The sequence below is a fragment of the Chamaea fasciata genome, unplaced genomic scaffold, assembly GCF_029207755.1.
Source record: "Chamaea fasciata isolate MVZ Bird 193981 ecotype frontalis unplaced genomic scaffold, bChaFas1.0.hap1 SCAF_5, whole genome shotgun sequence".
NCBI lineage: Eukaryota > Metazoa > Chordata > Aves > Passeriformes > Sylviidae > Chamaea > Chamaea fasciata.
Genome location: NW_027094090.1, coordinates 14,137,824 through 14,156,164, shown reverse-complemented (window position 1 = coordinate 14,156,164; position 18,341 = coordinate 14,137,824). Strand labels below are relative to the sequence as shown.

Sequence of the window (18,341 nt, the reverse complement as noted above, 5' to 3'; positions counted from 1 at the left end):
GATGTGCATTAGGGCTCCACTGCAGTAGACAGTCCTTCCTCTAAAAAAGCTTAGAATTTAACACAGCATCACAGATGGGCACATGAAGAGAAGCTGAGGACAGGGAGAGGAAAAAGAATGGCCAATGCTCAGAAAGATCAGCAAGAGGAACAGGAAGGGCCTGTTAGAAAGGTAGGGGTGAGACCATTAAACTCCTGAAAGAGGTAACTAGTTAGTGATGACTACAGTGTTCTGTCACATTGCAGGAGACAGTTCTAGAAAAACAAAACTCTGCAACTCTAAAATAAAAACTGTCAGACCTCTTAAAAAGAGCAGGGAACTCAAACACTGGGCAAGATTTTCACACAGCAACTGAGATCATCTACAAAACACAGTAAGGAGGAAGATGATACATGATTACGGGAGCACAGATCTCACCTTTTCACCCTGTTCTGAATTTCATCCTGCATGAGTTAATTGATTAGTAGCATCAGTTTATGGATGAAACGGCAGAAATGGTGGTGGGGTGGATAAACAACTCTGAACAGGTTTTTAACATAAGCAGAAAATACTTACTACTTTACTCCATCTCAACACAAACTGAGAGCACATCTATGCTGCAGTACCAAACAGCCTAGGACTCCACAGGGGCTACTTTACAATGCAGGATAAAACAGCACAAAGTGTCATAAAGCCATTAGTCCTAAGCTGTTACATAAGGTCATTTAGACATTTTCATACTCCTCTGCTATAGGTATCTCAGGGATCGTTACATTTCTCTGATGCAGCACCACAGGCATAGTCTAAATCTTGATCTATTCATGTGAAAACAAAGAAATGTTGTTAATGACCCAGTAATGCTGCCTCACATGGCCACTTAAACCCAAACAACCAAATCTGATGGTACAAATAAAAAAAAGAACATTTGCAAATTTCCTTGTTCGAAAAGTGTGAATCTATCCTTTGACTGTGAACTGCCTGAGAGAGACTCTTCTTTCCCAGAGATCTCCACTGTACTCAAGAATTGCAGCACCTCTAAAAGCCTGTTCTGAAAAGATGAGGAGCTAGACGTGGTTACTGTTAAGCACTGAGTTACAAGCAGTCTGGTATGAACCAGATTTCTCTTTGGGTGCTAGTTCCTGGAACATCAGGAAATGAGATTTGACCACTCTCCCACATGCAAGAAGGAGAACACCCTCGCCCAAAATTTGTGCTATTTTTAAATAATTAATTTGAATGTATAGATGAAAAAAAATTCTCATTTCAGAACTCTGCAAGTGGTTTTCCTGTAACAGGACTTTTACCTACCCTGAAATTCTGATTCACTGGAGTCAGTAAGACTTCTCTCTGTTGATTCCAACATGATTAAAAACTCGTAATTTATCTTTAGATCCTTTCTTTCATTTCCATACTCTTACAGTTTTCCTTCATCCTATAAGTCATTCTTGACAGCATCAATACAGATTTTCTTAAGGTTTTGGTATTTGGAATAACTTTGATTTCCACACACGTGACAAGTCAAACCCAACGCATTTACTCTCTCTCTGATCTCAGTACTGTTTCAAATATTCAACAGTGAAATTTGGATATCAATAAAATAAACTTGTGACAATTTGATAAAGTTCTGAATTTGAAGTTGTAGACAAAAAAAAATATACATATGCTATTTCACTTCTCCAAGAATCTGTTAATTAGAAACATAAATCTTGCTTTTGTTTGAACATTCTTGTACATATATTTAGTAAAATCTCGTAATATCTCACTTCTGAAGAAGCTGTAATTCAATGTTATTGATTTAATACTATTTCGTTATTTATAAGTAGCAGCATGGTACTTTAGTTGCAACTAAAAACTACTTTATCTTTAAAACATGAACAAGATATCTAAAAGTATCTACAAATCGAGAAAGCAAACAAGCTACTGCATTGTTTTAATGTTTTGACCAAAACAGATGTATGACAGAAACACCACACCTAACCCTAGAAGAAGAAAAAGCAAAGAACAGATTGTCCTTTCCACCTGTGTTGGCTATGGACAAAAACCCCAAAACATCAACAAACCACCAAATCCAGACTCATTCCTGTTGGGGCCGTACAATTAAAAGGAGCATCACGTCTTTGACAAGGTGAATTCTCCAGGGCACCCATTTCCCTGGATGCCGTGTGAAGCACCACAGTGCCCACACACCAGTGCCCAGCTCCTCCGCGGCTGCCAAGCACTGCAGTGCAGCCGAGTTCATCAGGTACACCGATTGTCATATGGATCCTATCATATGAACACGGATCCAGCAGGAAACAGGAGATCCTTTGTGTGCACAGGACACTCCGTTATTATTTCTGGCTTCCATCTGGCCTGTTACTTTGTCTCACAGCAGCACAACAGCTGGACTGGCAGCAAACAAGCCCCCACAGCTGACACCTCCCACCAAGCCAATGCATGAGCAGGCAGGAGGTGAGGGTGCTGCTTCCATCTTAATGCACCCGTGAAAGGAATAATCAGTAAATTCCAAACACAGAATCCAGCCTCAGTACTATGAGGGGTAGGCTATGCTTCTCCATTCCTTCTCCTTCCAAGAAAAATCAACAAACTATTCCTAGGGCAGTGTTTCAATGGAAGACATTTGTGGAAAACTTTATCCCTTTACATTTATGTGTGACTGAAGGTCTGTAAACGAATGTAACATGTGCAGTCTGGGAAAACTAGAGAATATCTTTTCACCACATTCTCTGAATCCTGTTCCAGGAGAGACAGTTTACTTCAGATTGCTCTGAATTCTAAGGATGAGGAATAAAACTGCTCTGAGGAGCTACATTACCACGGCCCAATAGCTGTAGCATTTCTATGATCTCCTCAGTTCAACAACGATGGCGAACCTAACACTAAAACCAAAGCCAAAGAGCAACAAAAACAACTAATAATTCTTTGGGCATTTCCTTGCACAACAACTAGTCCTGGTCTGACTAAATCATTTGACTTACACTGCTTGCTACTAAGGAAACGATCTGGAACTTACATTAGCATTGCTCACAATACAAGCCTAAAACCCAAATGATTTGGACTAGTTGAAGAGGAAAAAAGAGCCCTGTCTTAAAAGAGTTTTCAAGTTAAAAAAGAGCTATTCACATTTAAGAATTTAGGCACTGATGGCTCAAGAGATTTGCCAACAAACATGCTGTAAGGCTGGGAACACAACTCCAGTAACTCCAACGCAAGTAACTCCAACTCAAGTAACTCCATACTAATTCTGAATTCTCTTCTTAAGATATAATGGTCATAATTTAAAATGAGAAGGCAGGGCCAGAAAATTTACCGATTTGCTTCAAGTACCTTTTGCAACGTCAAACAAAATTTTGTTACAAAAGGGATGTTACAGCATTGTTGGATGGCATAAACAGCCTTGTATAATAAACCCATGCTTGCTGTATGCAGCCATCGCTTCCAATCAACAAATGTGAGTCTCAACTCTTGCTGCATGTAACACTGCAATGGCTCCCACCCTTGGTTATCATCTCACAGTTTTGTAAAATGTAAGGTTAAGTAAGACAGACCTTGTTTCTCAACTTCCCTCTGCCATTGGCTAAATAACAAGACTGTGGCCAATTCTTTAAACTTGTTTGTTTTTAAACACTGGAGTGCATCAGTGAAGTTCAGTGTAGTTTTCATACATGGCACTAGCCTATCCAGCAACACCAAGGCCAAACTGAACTCTCCCTTGCAGCAGTTTCATGAAATGTATTCCCAATGTCTGTATTTTTCAACACGTTTCAAACATGCAGTAATCTTCACATTTAAGTAAGAGCTGTACATCTATACATGCACACTTTCTAGAACTGCCAATAGTTAGAAGTTATTTCAAAACCAGCCCTCCACATGAATTGTTGTTCTCTTCCTGTTTCCTACAACACTATGCAGCCATGAAACAAAGAACATTCGTGCCAGTCTGTACACAAAATAAAACCCTTTAAAGGATGCATGGAAGTTCCATTAGACTTTCCTCCTGCCCCACCATATGCCTATGACAATAATATATACTCTGTTTATATATAAAAAGTTGAACTGAAGTTTAAAAGCACCTAAATGACTGATGAGCCAGTACCTATTTCATGAAACCCTGTTCCTGCCCCAGCAAAAGGACGACTGTAAGGACAAAAGGCTTTATGAAACTTCTCTCAGGTCTAACCTCATGCCCAGTTACAGGTAATTTGTATTGTTGTGGTTTTCTGAATAGTTTTCCAAACCATCAAAATGAAACAATATCATGGCATGCTTTCTTTCCCCAGAAAATTGCTATTGGTCCTAGGCCAGCAGCCATACTGAGAACCTTTAATTATCTGAATCAATATTTTGTTAGAAATATGTTTAATGCATAGCAGAAGAAACATTCTCACATCTGTACTGGGTATTGCTACAAGTATGTACATTTATTTCTAGATATCAACAAGACATTTTCATAATACATATGGATCAATAAAATACCATCTCAGAAAGTTTCTAATCAGTCATGTTATTACATGTCTAAGTATGCTAAAAATGGATTTAGGCTCTCAAAGTGCTCGCCCCACTGCTGGGTGCCTATAAAGCCCTGACAACAATATGTGGGTCTGCAGTAGAGTAGTGAGGAACTAGCCTTCTTTGCTTAATTTCCAAAATAAAGCAAAAAAAGGCATCAAGTGTAATAGAAAAGTCAAGCCTGAAAAGAAAGCAAATTTGATCAACACACTTTAAAATTAATTCACAGCCTTTCCTCAGATTTTACTAATTTCACTGCTCAGTCTTGTATTTTGATTTTTCCTCCCCACCTGTTCAAAGCACAGGAATAAGGTCTTCTTAATTTAGGATTAAGTTAAACAAGGAGAAAAAAAAAGGAGTCTCTGTTTTCTGTAAAAGGCAGAAAGCTGAAGAACTAGAGATGAGTCTCCTGAAAGTCTGCAAAAATCTGTCTACACTATCATTTTAGTCAGAATTTCAGAAGGAGAAGACATACAGCATTTCCTCTGCCAGTCATAAAAAACTTTACAGGATTCAAAACTTTACAGGAAATTTGCATCACCTTTGAAGTCACAGCACTAATCTGATACTAAACTGTATCCTCAAATATGAAGTAGGCGTACATTGAGGACTCTTCCAGGCTGCCACTACACTGACTTAAACCACGTTGCAACTCATAGCCTACTCTAAAATAATGTATTACCATGCATCAGCAGCTTAATAAGTGTTCCAGACCAGAGCAATGGATATTTGAAACTGCTTTAAAGAAGTTTTTCCTTTCAAGTAGCAAAAGAACACCCAAACACAAACCTCCAACTAACCAAGAACAAAATCCAAATTTATGACTCTTACTAATAGCTGAAAAAAAACCCAGTAAGAAAACCTCAAAAATCAAATTTGATTTTTATACTAGTTTTGTATTGTTTCATTATTAGGTGACATCCTTTACAGTCTTCGCCTCTCCCCCCACTATTTCATGGATTGGACTTCACGGACACAGAGAAAAAGTTACTTTAGTCATGTGAGCTCAGTAGCATGAAACAAATTGCTTAGAAGAGGCAAAACAAACTTTCCAATCTCAGCTTTAATTTTGTGTAATGCATTGCTCACACTTAGTGAACATGACAGTCAACATTCACTTCCCCAGTTGCAGGAATTTCAAAAGAAAACAGTAAATTTCATTCACGTTCTCTGACGCTCTATAGAAAGCTGTGTCTACAGATGTGGTTGTTCTTATCAAGTACTTCAAGCTTTCTGGCTATCAATTTGCTCAAAATAATATGTAAGAAAACTTACAAAAAGGTAAGACAGATACACCTCAACACCACCTAGCTGCCTGTGGTAATTCCCATACCACCCATGGGGTTTTGGCAATGAGGCGGGTGGCATCAGGAGAAGGGCTATAAATATTTTCTTTTTCCCTCCTTAGAAAGACCCTCTCTAAAACTTTTACCCAAACAAAAGATTCAAGCATACCTTAATTTATACATCTCTTGGATGGACAACATCCCATAGGGAGAATGGAGCTGAAGCAGCATGAGGTAAATCTATTTATTCCTTAGCTTTCTCTAGCATTCCTGACTGAAAAACTTCCATTATATTAGTGTTGCATACCATCACTTAGTTTAAATAAAACATAAGCATTTAAATTTTCCATTGATCCTGTCACTTCAAAGGCACTTTCCCCCCCTTTCTTCAGGAAAACAGCAGGAGAGGGGAAAACACACCATCAAACATGCCTGAGAATGTGAACTAATGAGACTCTCTATTTAAAGATTCTTGTTGCTTCAAGCTCAGCTGAAAACAGCTGGTTTACATTTCATACTTGAATTCCCAGTGGACAGGGAAAAAGGATTCATGAAATATTCCTGAAAAATTTATTCTTACAGTGTTCTAGCAGTGCCAGGCAATATGAAAGTGGGGCTATGTTTTGATGATAACATGGTATCTCGTACCAAGAAAATTTGTATTTTTGTTACAGTCTGAACATCTGATTAATGTTTACAAGATTGCAGGCAGTGTTATCTTAAAACACTGATTTCAGATGAGCAGGTGTTCACAGGCATCACACACCCTGAGATCCCAGTATGACAGAACCAAACAGGTAAAATCCGCTTCTACCTCAATTTGGGCTGCCTATAAAGCAGTTTTGACAACCTAAACCTTAAACAGGGAAGCTGCTAACAAAAGTATTATGTTACAAATTGCATGGTATGTTTCCTTGTAAACAAAGAAAATTTTAAGAAGCTAACATCTTAACACCTCAGCTGCAGAACACATATAAATTTAGAATACTAGTCAAGGACTTTTCTGCTGTCTGACAGAAACCCTATGGTAGTAAAAAACCTCAACCACAATACTTCCCCATTTTATACAGGGAGAGTGGCTGCTATGTACGACATGAAAGATCAAACAGATGCTTATAAGCAACCTGCAAATAATTCCATACCCTGATCATGTCATTGATGAAGACAAGTCAACACCATCTAAATATATCAGTCCATCTTGTAAATAATTACAACTTAAGTAAGGTGTTCCAATTACACCTTACATATTTTCATAATGAACACATTTACTAAAATATTGGGATGGAAATGGCATGTTTTGTCAGTTCCTAGTCAAATGTAAAGAATCCCCATGCCAAGCATTCTGGAAACAGAAGAAGTTAGTTCATGCTATAAGTAGAATTTTTTTTTTTTGACGTTCAGTGTTGAAATCATCTTTTTCTTATATGCAAAAATGTCCTAACTGATACTCACCATGTGATGTCTTCTGCAGCTCTGCTTTCAAATGTTCAACTTCCTCCTTCAACTTTTCCTCAGTTGCATCTGTTGACTCTTTCTTTTTACCATTTCCTTTTCCACTCAAAGCCTATTAAAAACACAGTTGCTACAATTAATTTTATTTTCATTAGTCTGATAATAATGCAAAATATCCAGGGAATGTCAGCCCTGATCTTGCAAAGCATTAGGTTTTATCAAATGTCAACCTGATAGAGGCAGATAGTCATCGCAGAAAAAAATCCTCCCAAATAAAAAAAAAAAGGAAATAAACAAGCCCAGTGTCCTAGGTAACGGCATACTTGTAATAGAATGGTGTTATCTCCTGTGTAACAGTACTTTGCATGTCTCTATCAAGTGTACAACTTCCATTTAGGTTATGAAATGGATTTCTCAGAAGATACACACGGGGATTGTCAGTAACAGAAAGCTGCCATGTTTACGTGCAACTGGTTCTAATTCTCTCCTTGTAGGTTTGCAGCTACTTCCATCTTCAGAATAGCTCCAATATCCAGATTCAATTTCCAGTGAAATTCAAGACAAAAACTAGGAAAGAATCCAGGAAGGGCCACGTAAACACCTGACACGTGAGCAATATATTCCCTGTACTCCAAAAATGTTGGCACTACTATACTTATGCACCTTCTTAAAGTATATGATTAGATCCCATAATAAGATTCTTTTCTCATAAAGCTTTTACTATCTAACCACACATCATCTCTGCAATAGCACAAAAAAAGTGCTAAATGCTTAATGGGAAAAAGAAAAGTAAAACAACTGAGACAAACAGCTGTTAGGTGAACTAGCAATATCAGAGCTTACCAGGCACAGGCAAGAGCAAAGGGGAAAGACTATTTTAGGAAGAAGAAAAAGAACTGTTTATAAAGACTGGTAAACAATTCAAGGAAAAGAGCTGCAAAAAATTTCCAGAAGCTATTTAATCAAAGAGCTGAGATCACATTTAACTGATGGTAACAAAACCACAGCCAACTGTCTGCTTTGTGCTCACCTCTATTAGCATGCAAATAGCTATTTCTGTAAAATTTTATCTCCTGTGCTCCATGGAACCTCTGAACAGGTGACAGTGCAGACCTTGCACACTAGAGTAAACTCACAGTATTTATACTTGCAGCCAGTGCCTTATGTACAATTGCTCTCACTTCTCTCTAACAGTGGAATGAAACACACTTGTAAATAAACACACATGCAGGGGCCAAGCCACAGAGAAGCCTAAACCATAGGGTGCCTATAAAGTTAAAGTATTCCACCCCTGAACACTTCCCATGTCCATCACAGTGGAGATCCAGCCACAGCATGTGGCCTGTACCTGTGGCTACCTGCACTTTTGCAAACCAAACACACAAATAAAAACAGATAGGACTAAAGTTTCCAATTTCTGGCTATCATTTACAAGCGGCTAAGAGAATGTGTTGCTAAGAGAATGTGAAAGCAGAACAAAAAAGAGGACTTTTGGCAAAATCACAACAGGACAGACAAGAAAAAAAAAACAACCCATACCCGTAGGCAGTAAATAGACAAATTCCATGGCTGAGGGAAGAATTTGGATCATTTTGACAAAATACCAAATCCCAAAAATCTGGAATCATTTTTTACTTGGGAAACACCTAACAGAGACTAGTGATCCTTGTTTTACAACACCTCTCAAACAACTAGATTTTTTGTATCCTCTCAAGTACCTTTTGTCCAGAGTCTTCGCACAAAGATTTATTACAAAAAAAATGACAGTGCCAGTAACCATAGACACTGCTTTAGACGAACTGGAAGGAAACCTGTACACACCCACAGGGAATTTAGTTTTGACAATGTGCTGGATTCTAAAAGCCTTCCTATGCCTAGATGTCTGAACTCAGCTTAGGGTTCAGTCTCTTCAAACAAATGTCAAACTAAACAGATAGAAGAAAAGATTTCATACATTTATCTTAATTATCTTTGATGCCTTTCCTTCCTGACTAGTTATGTATTGAACCACAGCTTAATCATTCTTCACATCAAAATAACATCTCTTCAGTCTGTTGGTAGTTTTTTTAAGTAAGAAATTTTTGGTAGTATTTTTATTCATACTACAACAGTGTCCTACTAAGAAAGGGAATAGTCTGGAATTGGCTGACCTACCATAAAAAGATAGAAGAATAGAAAATACATTATATGGTAGGCTTTTTCATCCTGGACTGCTACAGCCTTAACCTGAACAGGCAACCGTTTGCAATTAAAGGAATAAAATTAGTGTCTCCCTCTACCTCGCTATGACTAAATTCAGAGAGAATATATTAAGAATCTACTGCTACTGCTTTGATGAAATTTGTACTGGAAAGACAGAACTTCATTTATTTGGTTTACTTCCATTTCCTTTGTTAATAAGATGCTACTAAAATTTGTTTTCAGTATTCTGAATTACATATTGTAAAAATATTTTTCTTCTTCTTTCAACCAGAAGGAATTAAATGAACAAGCATACAAACAGCAAACTATCCTCAGAGTACATTGTACTACTTGCTGTAAACAAAGTTACTGAAGAAGCGCAAAGATACCTCCTGCAGCCTTTCGTTCTCGGCCATGTATTTTTTGGCTGCTTCAGTAGCATCATTTACTTGTGTTTCCAGAGCTGCATGAGATGCCATCTCTTTTGCCAACTGAGTAAGAAGGGTAACAGTACGTCTCAATACACTGGTGAAGAAAAACAGTGAACAGAACTGTAATTTACAGCACAAATAAAAAAACCCAAGCCACAAGCGAAAACCAAAACAACAAAAATCAAACCAAACAAAAAATCCAACAAACCAAAACAAGCCCTTTTCTCTTTCTGGCAGTAGATGTAAAAACAAACCAGAAGAGGGCTGTTACCTTAAGGGAAACATCCAGACAAATAATAGTAACAAAGAGAGACTGAAAATATTTTCATCCATCAACATTCTGATTTTTATTTGATACAGAACCTCCCTCCTTCTAAATACACACAGCCATTAAGGGGTCAGAGACCTGATTGCTTAAAGGCTGTTTAAATACTGTTACATGACACAGTATTTTTAAGGTAATTGATCTCCAAACAAAAAAGCCAAACAAGTTATGGTAATGAGTACAGTGAAAAAAAAAATCACCCAACTTCATAAACAGCCTTGCAAGAATAAAATTAGCAGTATGAACATAATAATCTTCAAAGTACTGTCAATACAGTTAAATCAGAACATGGATGGATGTCAGCACTGATACGGCACCTCAGTTATAAGCTTCGCAAATACCTCCCTTGATTCTTTGCATCACTATTTTCATTATTCATCCTGAAGTCTTTCAAATGATGCTGAATCAAGGCAATACAACACTTAATTAAATTAATGCCTATAATGTAACTTTGCAGCTGCTCTTCAAAGGAATTTGAAAATCCAAGTAACTGGCTTTTGCCAGACCTTTTCAAGTTAAGCCTCCCTCCACACCCTTGCTTCTTCATTGAAAGCTCCTTTTCTTACTTTTTGGGGGGTTAGTAAAAAAGTTAAGGTCTCTATGTCACTACTTTTCCACAGGTTAGCAAATTTACTATTGCTTATTAACTTACAGATACAGGAGTCATTAAAACATCGTAACTAAAAGAGAATCACAGAATCCTGTAGGTTGAGAGAGGCTTCCATCTCATGAAAAGCAGGACAGGTTGAGCAGATTGCTCAGAGGCTTGTCCAGTTGAGCTCCTACCATCTTCAGAGATGGAAATTCCACCATCCTCCAGGGTCCTTGTTCCAGTGTTTAACTGCTCTTGACAACAGCAGTTACTTTTTCTAGCACAAGTTAGAACATCTCAGGTTCCTGTTACCTCCTGTCATTCCTTTTTTCATTCACTGAGATGAACTAGATCCATCTTTTTTGCTACTAGACAGACATAGAAATCAATAGGATTTTCCCTTCAGAGTCTCTTCTGGCTGAAAGCAAAGCTCCTTCCATCATCTCCTCATAGATCACGTATTTCAGCCTCCAGCTATCTCTGTACCCCACAGCAGTACTCCAGTATTTTGGGGAATTAAAATTGCACTTAAGTCCTGCAGCTGCAGCACCACATGTGTCAGACAGAGCAGAATAACCACTTTCCTTGACCTGCTGACTACATCCTTGCCATCACAGCTCAATACACGATTGGCTCTCTACCAGGATCCCCAGGTTTTTTCCTGCGAAACTGCTTCCTACCCACCCACACAGCCAGTCTCCAGCCTGGATGCAGTACATGATTATCCACTAAAATGTCAGACTTTGCATTTGTCTCTGTTGAGCTTCATGGGATTTTTGTCAGCACATTTCTTCAACCTTTCTGGCTCCCTCTGAGAAGCAGCACTGCTCTCCAAGATGTCAACCACTCTGATTTAGCACCTTGAGCAGCTTGCTGAGAGCATACTCAATCCTATCATCCATGTAGTTAATAAAGAGATTAAACAACATTGAGCCCAGTACCAATCCCTGAGGAGCACCAGCTGAAATTCACAACATCATTATCCTTTGGGCCCAAAGGTCCAGGAAATTTCCCACTGGCATTTTTCCTCCATTTCTCCTGCCATGTATCTCCACAGTTAGGCTAGCAGGATACTAAAAGACACTATGTCAAAGGCCTTGCAAAAGGGATATCTGCTCTTCATCCACACAGCTATTCATCTCACTGCAAAGGCAACAAGGATGTTCAGGCAACATCTTCCCTAAGTGAATTTGTGACAGCTGTTCCAAGTCATCATGTCCTTCATGTCCCTGAAGATGTCTTTGAGTAAGATTTGATTCATAACCTCTCCAGGGAGGCCAGTCTCTGGTTTCTTACAACCTGTTTTTCGTCCTTCTTCAAGACAAGTGCAATGTTTGCCTTTTTGCAGTAACCAAGATTCTCCCCAGAATTGTGATCTTTCAAACAAAGCCTTGCAATGACATTGGCCAACTCGCTCTGCCATCCTAGGATGCCACAAACTTTTATATGCCCAATTTGCCAATGCACTCCCTAGCTGCATCTTCCACTACTGAGGGTGATGTTAAATACCCTGCTGACTCTCCTAGAAGGCACCAGTGAGCGGCGGGCTCATGTTTTCTTGAGATTCTCTTTAGTTTTCAGCCCTTCTTATCCCTCTCTGGTTCAGCATGTGCTAAACAGAGAACCAGGTCAGACTAGCAGATGGGTGGTCCTTGTCCTACCCAGGGGACAGTCTCCAGGGTCTATGACCCTCCTCTTTTCTGTGCAGTTTGCAGATGAGGGGCTCAGCTTGCCCCAGTACTCCCAGTGACAGCTAATTTTCCTCACCTGTACCCAATGCTCTGCAATCACTGAACCCCACAACTGCTGCTGTCTTGCATGTGACATGCAAGTGACATGCTTCCGCCATTTTATCAATCTCCATACACCATTCTTGTCGAATTCTCAGGCTGATGTGCTAAAATTAACCAAAACTGACACAAAGTATGGACTAGGGGCATCTAATTACCCATTCACACTAGATGGGGTCTCAAGTTGGTAGGGTGATGGTATAGCAGTACAACAGGGCAAGGCAACCCAAGCAACACTTTCCCTTCCCTTCTCTGACAGACATTATGTCTGTTTCATGGATAAGCAAAACAGCTCTACTAAGAAAAGTCCTTTGATCTAGTGACTACTGGAGGAGTGCTTATTTCTCCTACATCTCGGTGAAAGGCCAGCAGCTCAAAAAACCCTCAAGCAAACCTCTTCAAGAGCAGAGCTTTTATACAAAATAATCTACTGGGGTCACTTGACAACTTTTCTTCTTTGGAAGTTGAATGTAAGTAGGATCCTGAAAGAACAGCTTCCAATTCTTGTGTAGGAAACAATCCAGCTATTCCTCTTGGACCAGAGATTAAAAACATATTTGTGCATATTTACTTAACCTTTCTGTAAGAAGACAAAGAGCTTGATGCATTCCTATCACTGCTGAGCAAGGCTACAGCCACATTGTTTTTTCCAAAGCTTTTCTGCTCAAGCTTCGTATTCATTTTTCCCTGACATTTCTTCACGCTCAATGGCCTGCTAAAATGGCCACACATCACTTTAAAGGGAAGAAGTTTGTTGGAAGTCTGTGATTTTCTTGTTCTGTGTTCCTCTTGAGTACTGAGGCAATGTCAAGCAGCTTACTGAAGAACTCCTAAGAGGACCGACTCTCCTTGTCCAGCAACCACAAAAATGTACAAATAGGAAATCATCAGACCAGCAGGTCTGTTTCTGTTTGTTCACATTATCTGTGTCCAGTGACTTCCTGTGCTCCCGGCCCAACTGATAAGATCTGCAGGTTGTTGTGGCTACTGATTCACAGGTAGTCTTGGTTGCTACAGGTAAGCAGTACAGAACTGCCCCTTCCTTTACCCTGTTTTAGTAGCTGTACTTAAACATTCTGAAAGAGATACTAGACTTAAGATCATAACACCATAGCAGGCAAGTTGCCACAAAGCGCTTGATCTGAAATACAGCTGAATCTTTCCTTGAAAGGTGGAATATTATCCTACAGTTCTTAACTTCAAGCTTGAGCTGAAGTGGCTCAGGTGAGGCTCATGCTTTGCTTCTTAACACAGCAGAGTGCAATGACACCAGCCTGCCAGATAATAATGTTATTTAACAGTACTTTAGTTTTTGAGGGGTTTTTTATTCCAGTTTTCCATGAGCAAAACAAAGGGTGTAAGTTTAAGGAAGGAAATGAGTGAGTATTCCCCAAAGAAGCTTCTGCAAAATACATGTTTTCTAGAGCATTCAAAATGTTTCTTTCCATGTGTTGCTCACATATCCTTCTAACCTTCAAACAGTTGAAAGGTATTATTTTCCCTGATCTTATTTGCCTTGCAGCCAAACTGGTCACAATTAATTCTTTAATCTCCTGAAATTGTCCTTCTGATCTTTACTTTACAATTACTTTGTGCAATAGTTCCTGTAATAAATATACTATGTAAACATCAGGAAAATGTTATACTTACAGCCAAAGAAATAAGGAAAAACCTGAGAGATACAAGTTTCTTTGCGACCGAAAGAGTTTCATCTGAATATGATCAAAGGCACTGCTGTTGACATTTGCAGCCTTTTCATTCACATGAACAGATGAGTATTTCCTGACTTCTCTAACAGCATCTGCAAACAAAAACAGTCTGTTCTTATTCACATCTGCGGGTGTGCATGTGTGCTAAATCAGACTTTAGTACTAGAAATATGTACTTCAACTTTCTGCTGAGCAAACAATAATCGGACAAATAGTGACATCAGCTAGGTTATCCATACATTTTAAAGATTGGTCTTGATAAATCATTAAGTGCTCTAGCACATTCCCAGAAATACGACAAACCCTTGCCCAAAATATGCTCGAACAGGTATTTCAAATACTTGTACCCAGCCACCAGGGATCAGGCCAAAGCAACTCACTCTATAGATGTTACCAAAGACCCTATGGTGTCAAAATGTCACTGCTGACAACAGAGCTAGAATTCCCTATCAGACAAACAGTGAGAAAAGAGAAAGAGAAGTGAAAAGAAGCAGTATGTTCTCAAGTATTTGCTTCACACAGAGGGGTTTTTTAAGATACGCATGTGTTTTAGTAATGACAGAAAGGTCTACTTTATGCTTCAGTCATAGAGGGAGAAAATTGTTTCTTTAACATCCATCAAAATAGGAAGTCTATAGTAACACAGCATTAGTAAAATCAGTAGTAACTACTAACTCTAACAAGATCATAAAAAGAATGGAAGAGGAAAGCTACAATCCAGCTCTTTCCTCTGCCTTTCATACGTCTTTCAGCTTCCTTTCATCCATCACACATCCTGATAGTTCTGCAAAAGGGCCAGTGCACTGCAAACACTTTCAAAGGACAGAAAAATTAATTAGGACTTACATCCACATAAACCCCAAACCTAACTTAGTTAAGAGTTCATATTACAATCTTTAACAAAAGGTCATCAGACATTCCTACAACCAACACAGCATACATATCAACAAAATACACGTTTTATGACATGTTCTTGCAGAATATTTTGGCCAGATGTTATTAAATTGCTGCTGCATTTGTCTAAGCAGGCAAAATCAACTGCAAAGAAAAGCACGTGTGAATATCATCACTTATGACTCTCTCTCTCATATGTCTAAGTTATTTAGATGGTAAAAAAACCCTGCAATGAAGCTTCAAACAATGAACCTCCCTGCGCTATAGGAAGAGTCTAGGCCTGCAGTAACCTATCACTTCATGCTATGGGGCAGGTATCTCATCACTGCTTCCCTTTAGCCCTATTCTATCTTTCCACAAAATCAGTGACCATCACCAACTCAAAAGCAAACTTTGGTCAAAGTTTTCAACAGCAGTTCAACAGAGTAAATGAAATACATTAGTTCTCAATATTAAGCCATTTACTGAAGGCCTCCTTGTAAGAATAATACTAAACATAATCTTAAAAAATAACAGAACAGTCTATTTGCATTTCTGGTACTTTAAATATTAAGAATATAGTACTGTAGCCTAGTCTGACATTGTTATGTATGTAAGTGCCTCTGTATGTTTCCCTCAGCAGAAAATAAAACCATGCATTTTTTTCTTTCTACTTCAAGTAGCCTGGAATTCAGTAGCATGTATATTCTAAGGCACTGGAAATACTTATCCATCGAGAACTACTTAATATCCTGAAACACAGGAGAACTGCTTTCATCACTGAAATACAAGAGATGCTTACCATACAGCAGTCAGGACAGACATTAAATGAAATCAGTAAGGCATATGGTAACCATTAAAGCTTTACTCTTACTTCACAGGTCTTAGGATCTACCCATAACAAACGTAGCCAGCAGCTGTTTTGTATCTGTGCTGGGCAAAAGTATTCAAATAGCCCAGTGCTTTGACATATTCTGGTCTATTTCAACAGCATTCAAAAGAAAGAGTGCCATCTGCTGCATGAAGTGCAGCTCAGCCAAATTCTGGTGGCAAACAAGTTCATCTACCTGTGTGAGAAAGGGAAACCAAGCAGCAGCCTAGACTAAGCTCCATTTTTTCTTCTCATTCAATCAGTATATTACAAAAGAATTTGGATTCCCAATGTGGATGCAGTATTAGCCCTCTCCTCTTTCATTCCACTGTGTAACTTTCCAATCAACTAGCTGACTTACACTAGGCTTGAATCCTTTCCATTAGTTTACTGGTATAAACTCAGTGTACCATGTTTCTTTTACCCATTTGTCAAGAAATTATCTAATACTTACCAAGAAACAAGACGATCAACAGAACTATTATTGTAAGGAACATCTTGTTCCAAAATACTGCCATTTTGCTCCATAGAGGAAACATAAAAATCTTCTGCCATCTGTAAAATAGAACTGTGTTATTCAAAAATAATTAAGCACTAAAAGAAGAGCATTACAACCCCACAGAAGAGAGCCTTGTTATTGATAAGAGACTTGTATAAGGTCTCTGAACAGCTGCTTTGATTGCAATATAATTTTGGTATATGTTAACTTTTCCAGCAATCTAACTTCTCTTTTTTTGTTGTTAATACAGGCAAGAGCAGTTGGTTCAACTTCCACATTTTTGCACAATAGCAGGTACTCCGCAGATGTGTTTTATTTTAGCTGATACTCTGGCTAGCACTATTTTGTATTCAGCCCTGACACTAACAAGGGATAGGGTAAAGACTATAAAACCCATTCCATTATTTTTCTTTTTATCCACTAATACCTCTTGTTGCCAAATAAAATTAAAAGCTTCCAGAAATTCTCTACCATCCTTCTTCAGAAGTCTTACCTTTTACAAAGATGAGTCTGCATAACTCTGAAGTACAAGGACTGTTACTACATTCTAACATGTAATCGCAAAAAAAAGGACAAGTACTGTGTTCGTATTTTAAGTGTTAAAACCTCTTTCCCAAGCATAAATTTTCTGGCTATAAAAGCAACTTCTGGTGAGGCCAGTGGTGATGTAGACAATTTTTTTTTTTTTAACAATTAGTTGTCTATTTGCTATTGCTGTATGAAGGGCTGTGGCAGAAGTCATACTTGCAGCACAAAGAACATCTGATGTGCTCAAGTGAATTGAAACTAGTGACAACAGAGCATCTACTGTCCTTTGCTGCAGGTTAGAATCAGTACTACTGCACAAATGAAACAATACCTACTCATGCCACAGGGATGTAACATAGACATGCCACTCACCATCTTATTATATGGGGTAAAATTTTCCTACTTTTGTTAAGACTATTTACACTTGCCAGAGACAGTTAAAATTTGCCCTCCAACAGCAGTTTCCAACCTGTTATGAATTTAATTTAAATGAGACTGTAGCATGATCACCTATAGCTCTTTCCAATTCTCCACCAGAAGGAATTAAAATGCTTCAGCACTGTGCATGCAAAAACTTCATTTAAGTCTTCTAGTATAATCTGAATTCTTTACAGCAGACAGCCACACTCTGTACCAAGCAAAAAGGTTACTTCAAGCTACAACTCAAACAAAGCCAATTCCTATCTCTTTAAACGTGCAATTTTCAAGCTCCATACTGACCTTCACTTAAGAAGTGATTCTTTGAGGCATGACCTTATTTAAAGTATACTGCCAAGTTATAATCAGACTAAAAATTTGTCTCTCTGTGTACTTGCCTTTTTATGCTGTCAATTTACTTGACCCCCAGGAACTTATAAACTTGTTAGCAAATTTGGAAAAAAAATTTTAAAAATGTGCACACACAAGAGAGACAACAAATCCATTTGAGGACTGACAACTGAGTAAATCAAAACATTCAAGAACAGCAGTTTCCCACCTGTCAGTAACCATGCATGCCTTACTGCTGACAGAACCAGTTCCCAGGCCACCAAGATGCGTCAGGCAGGGCTTCTGCCCTCTGGTACTGTCACAGCAGCTAAATATGATTTTTAACCCCACAAGATTCCTGCTATCTTTGTTAAGAAGATAATTGTAATTATCACATAAGGGATAAAGTGATTTCACTCAGTTGGAAACCACTGTTCAGAGGAATAGCTGAATGCTCTAAACAAAGCACACAAATCTATCCTTTCCATATAATTAAAAGTACTATTTTAATGTTTGAATGATATTTGCTAAAGCTGCACATTATGAATTTGCTTTTCAGCCACAAACAC

General features: G+C 38.5%; 1 protein-coding gene across 1 annotated transcript in view; it reads right to left on the bottom strand.

Moving 5' to 3' along the window:
• DUS4L (dihydrouridine synthase 4 like) overlaps positions 1-18,341 on the bottom strand; it is a 37,937-nt gene that overhangs the window by 2,488 nt on the left and 17,108 nt on the right. The window contains exons 7-10 of the mRNA XM_066182899.1: positions 16,453-16,553; positions 14,196-14,346; positions 9,797-9,932; positions 7,227-7,338 (exon numbers count right to left, since the gene is read on the bottom strand). Coding sequence (XP_066038996.1) covers positions 7,227-7,338; positions 9,797-9,932; positions 14,196-14,346; positions 16,453-16,553 — 500 coding nt within the window. The remainder of the gene's footprint in view (positions 1-7,226; positions 7,339-9,796; positions 9,933-14,195; positions 14,347-16,452; positions 16,554-18,341) is intronic.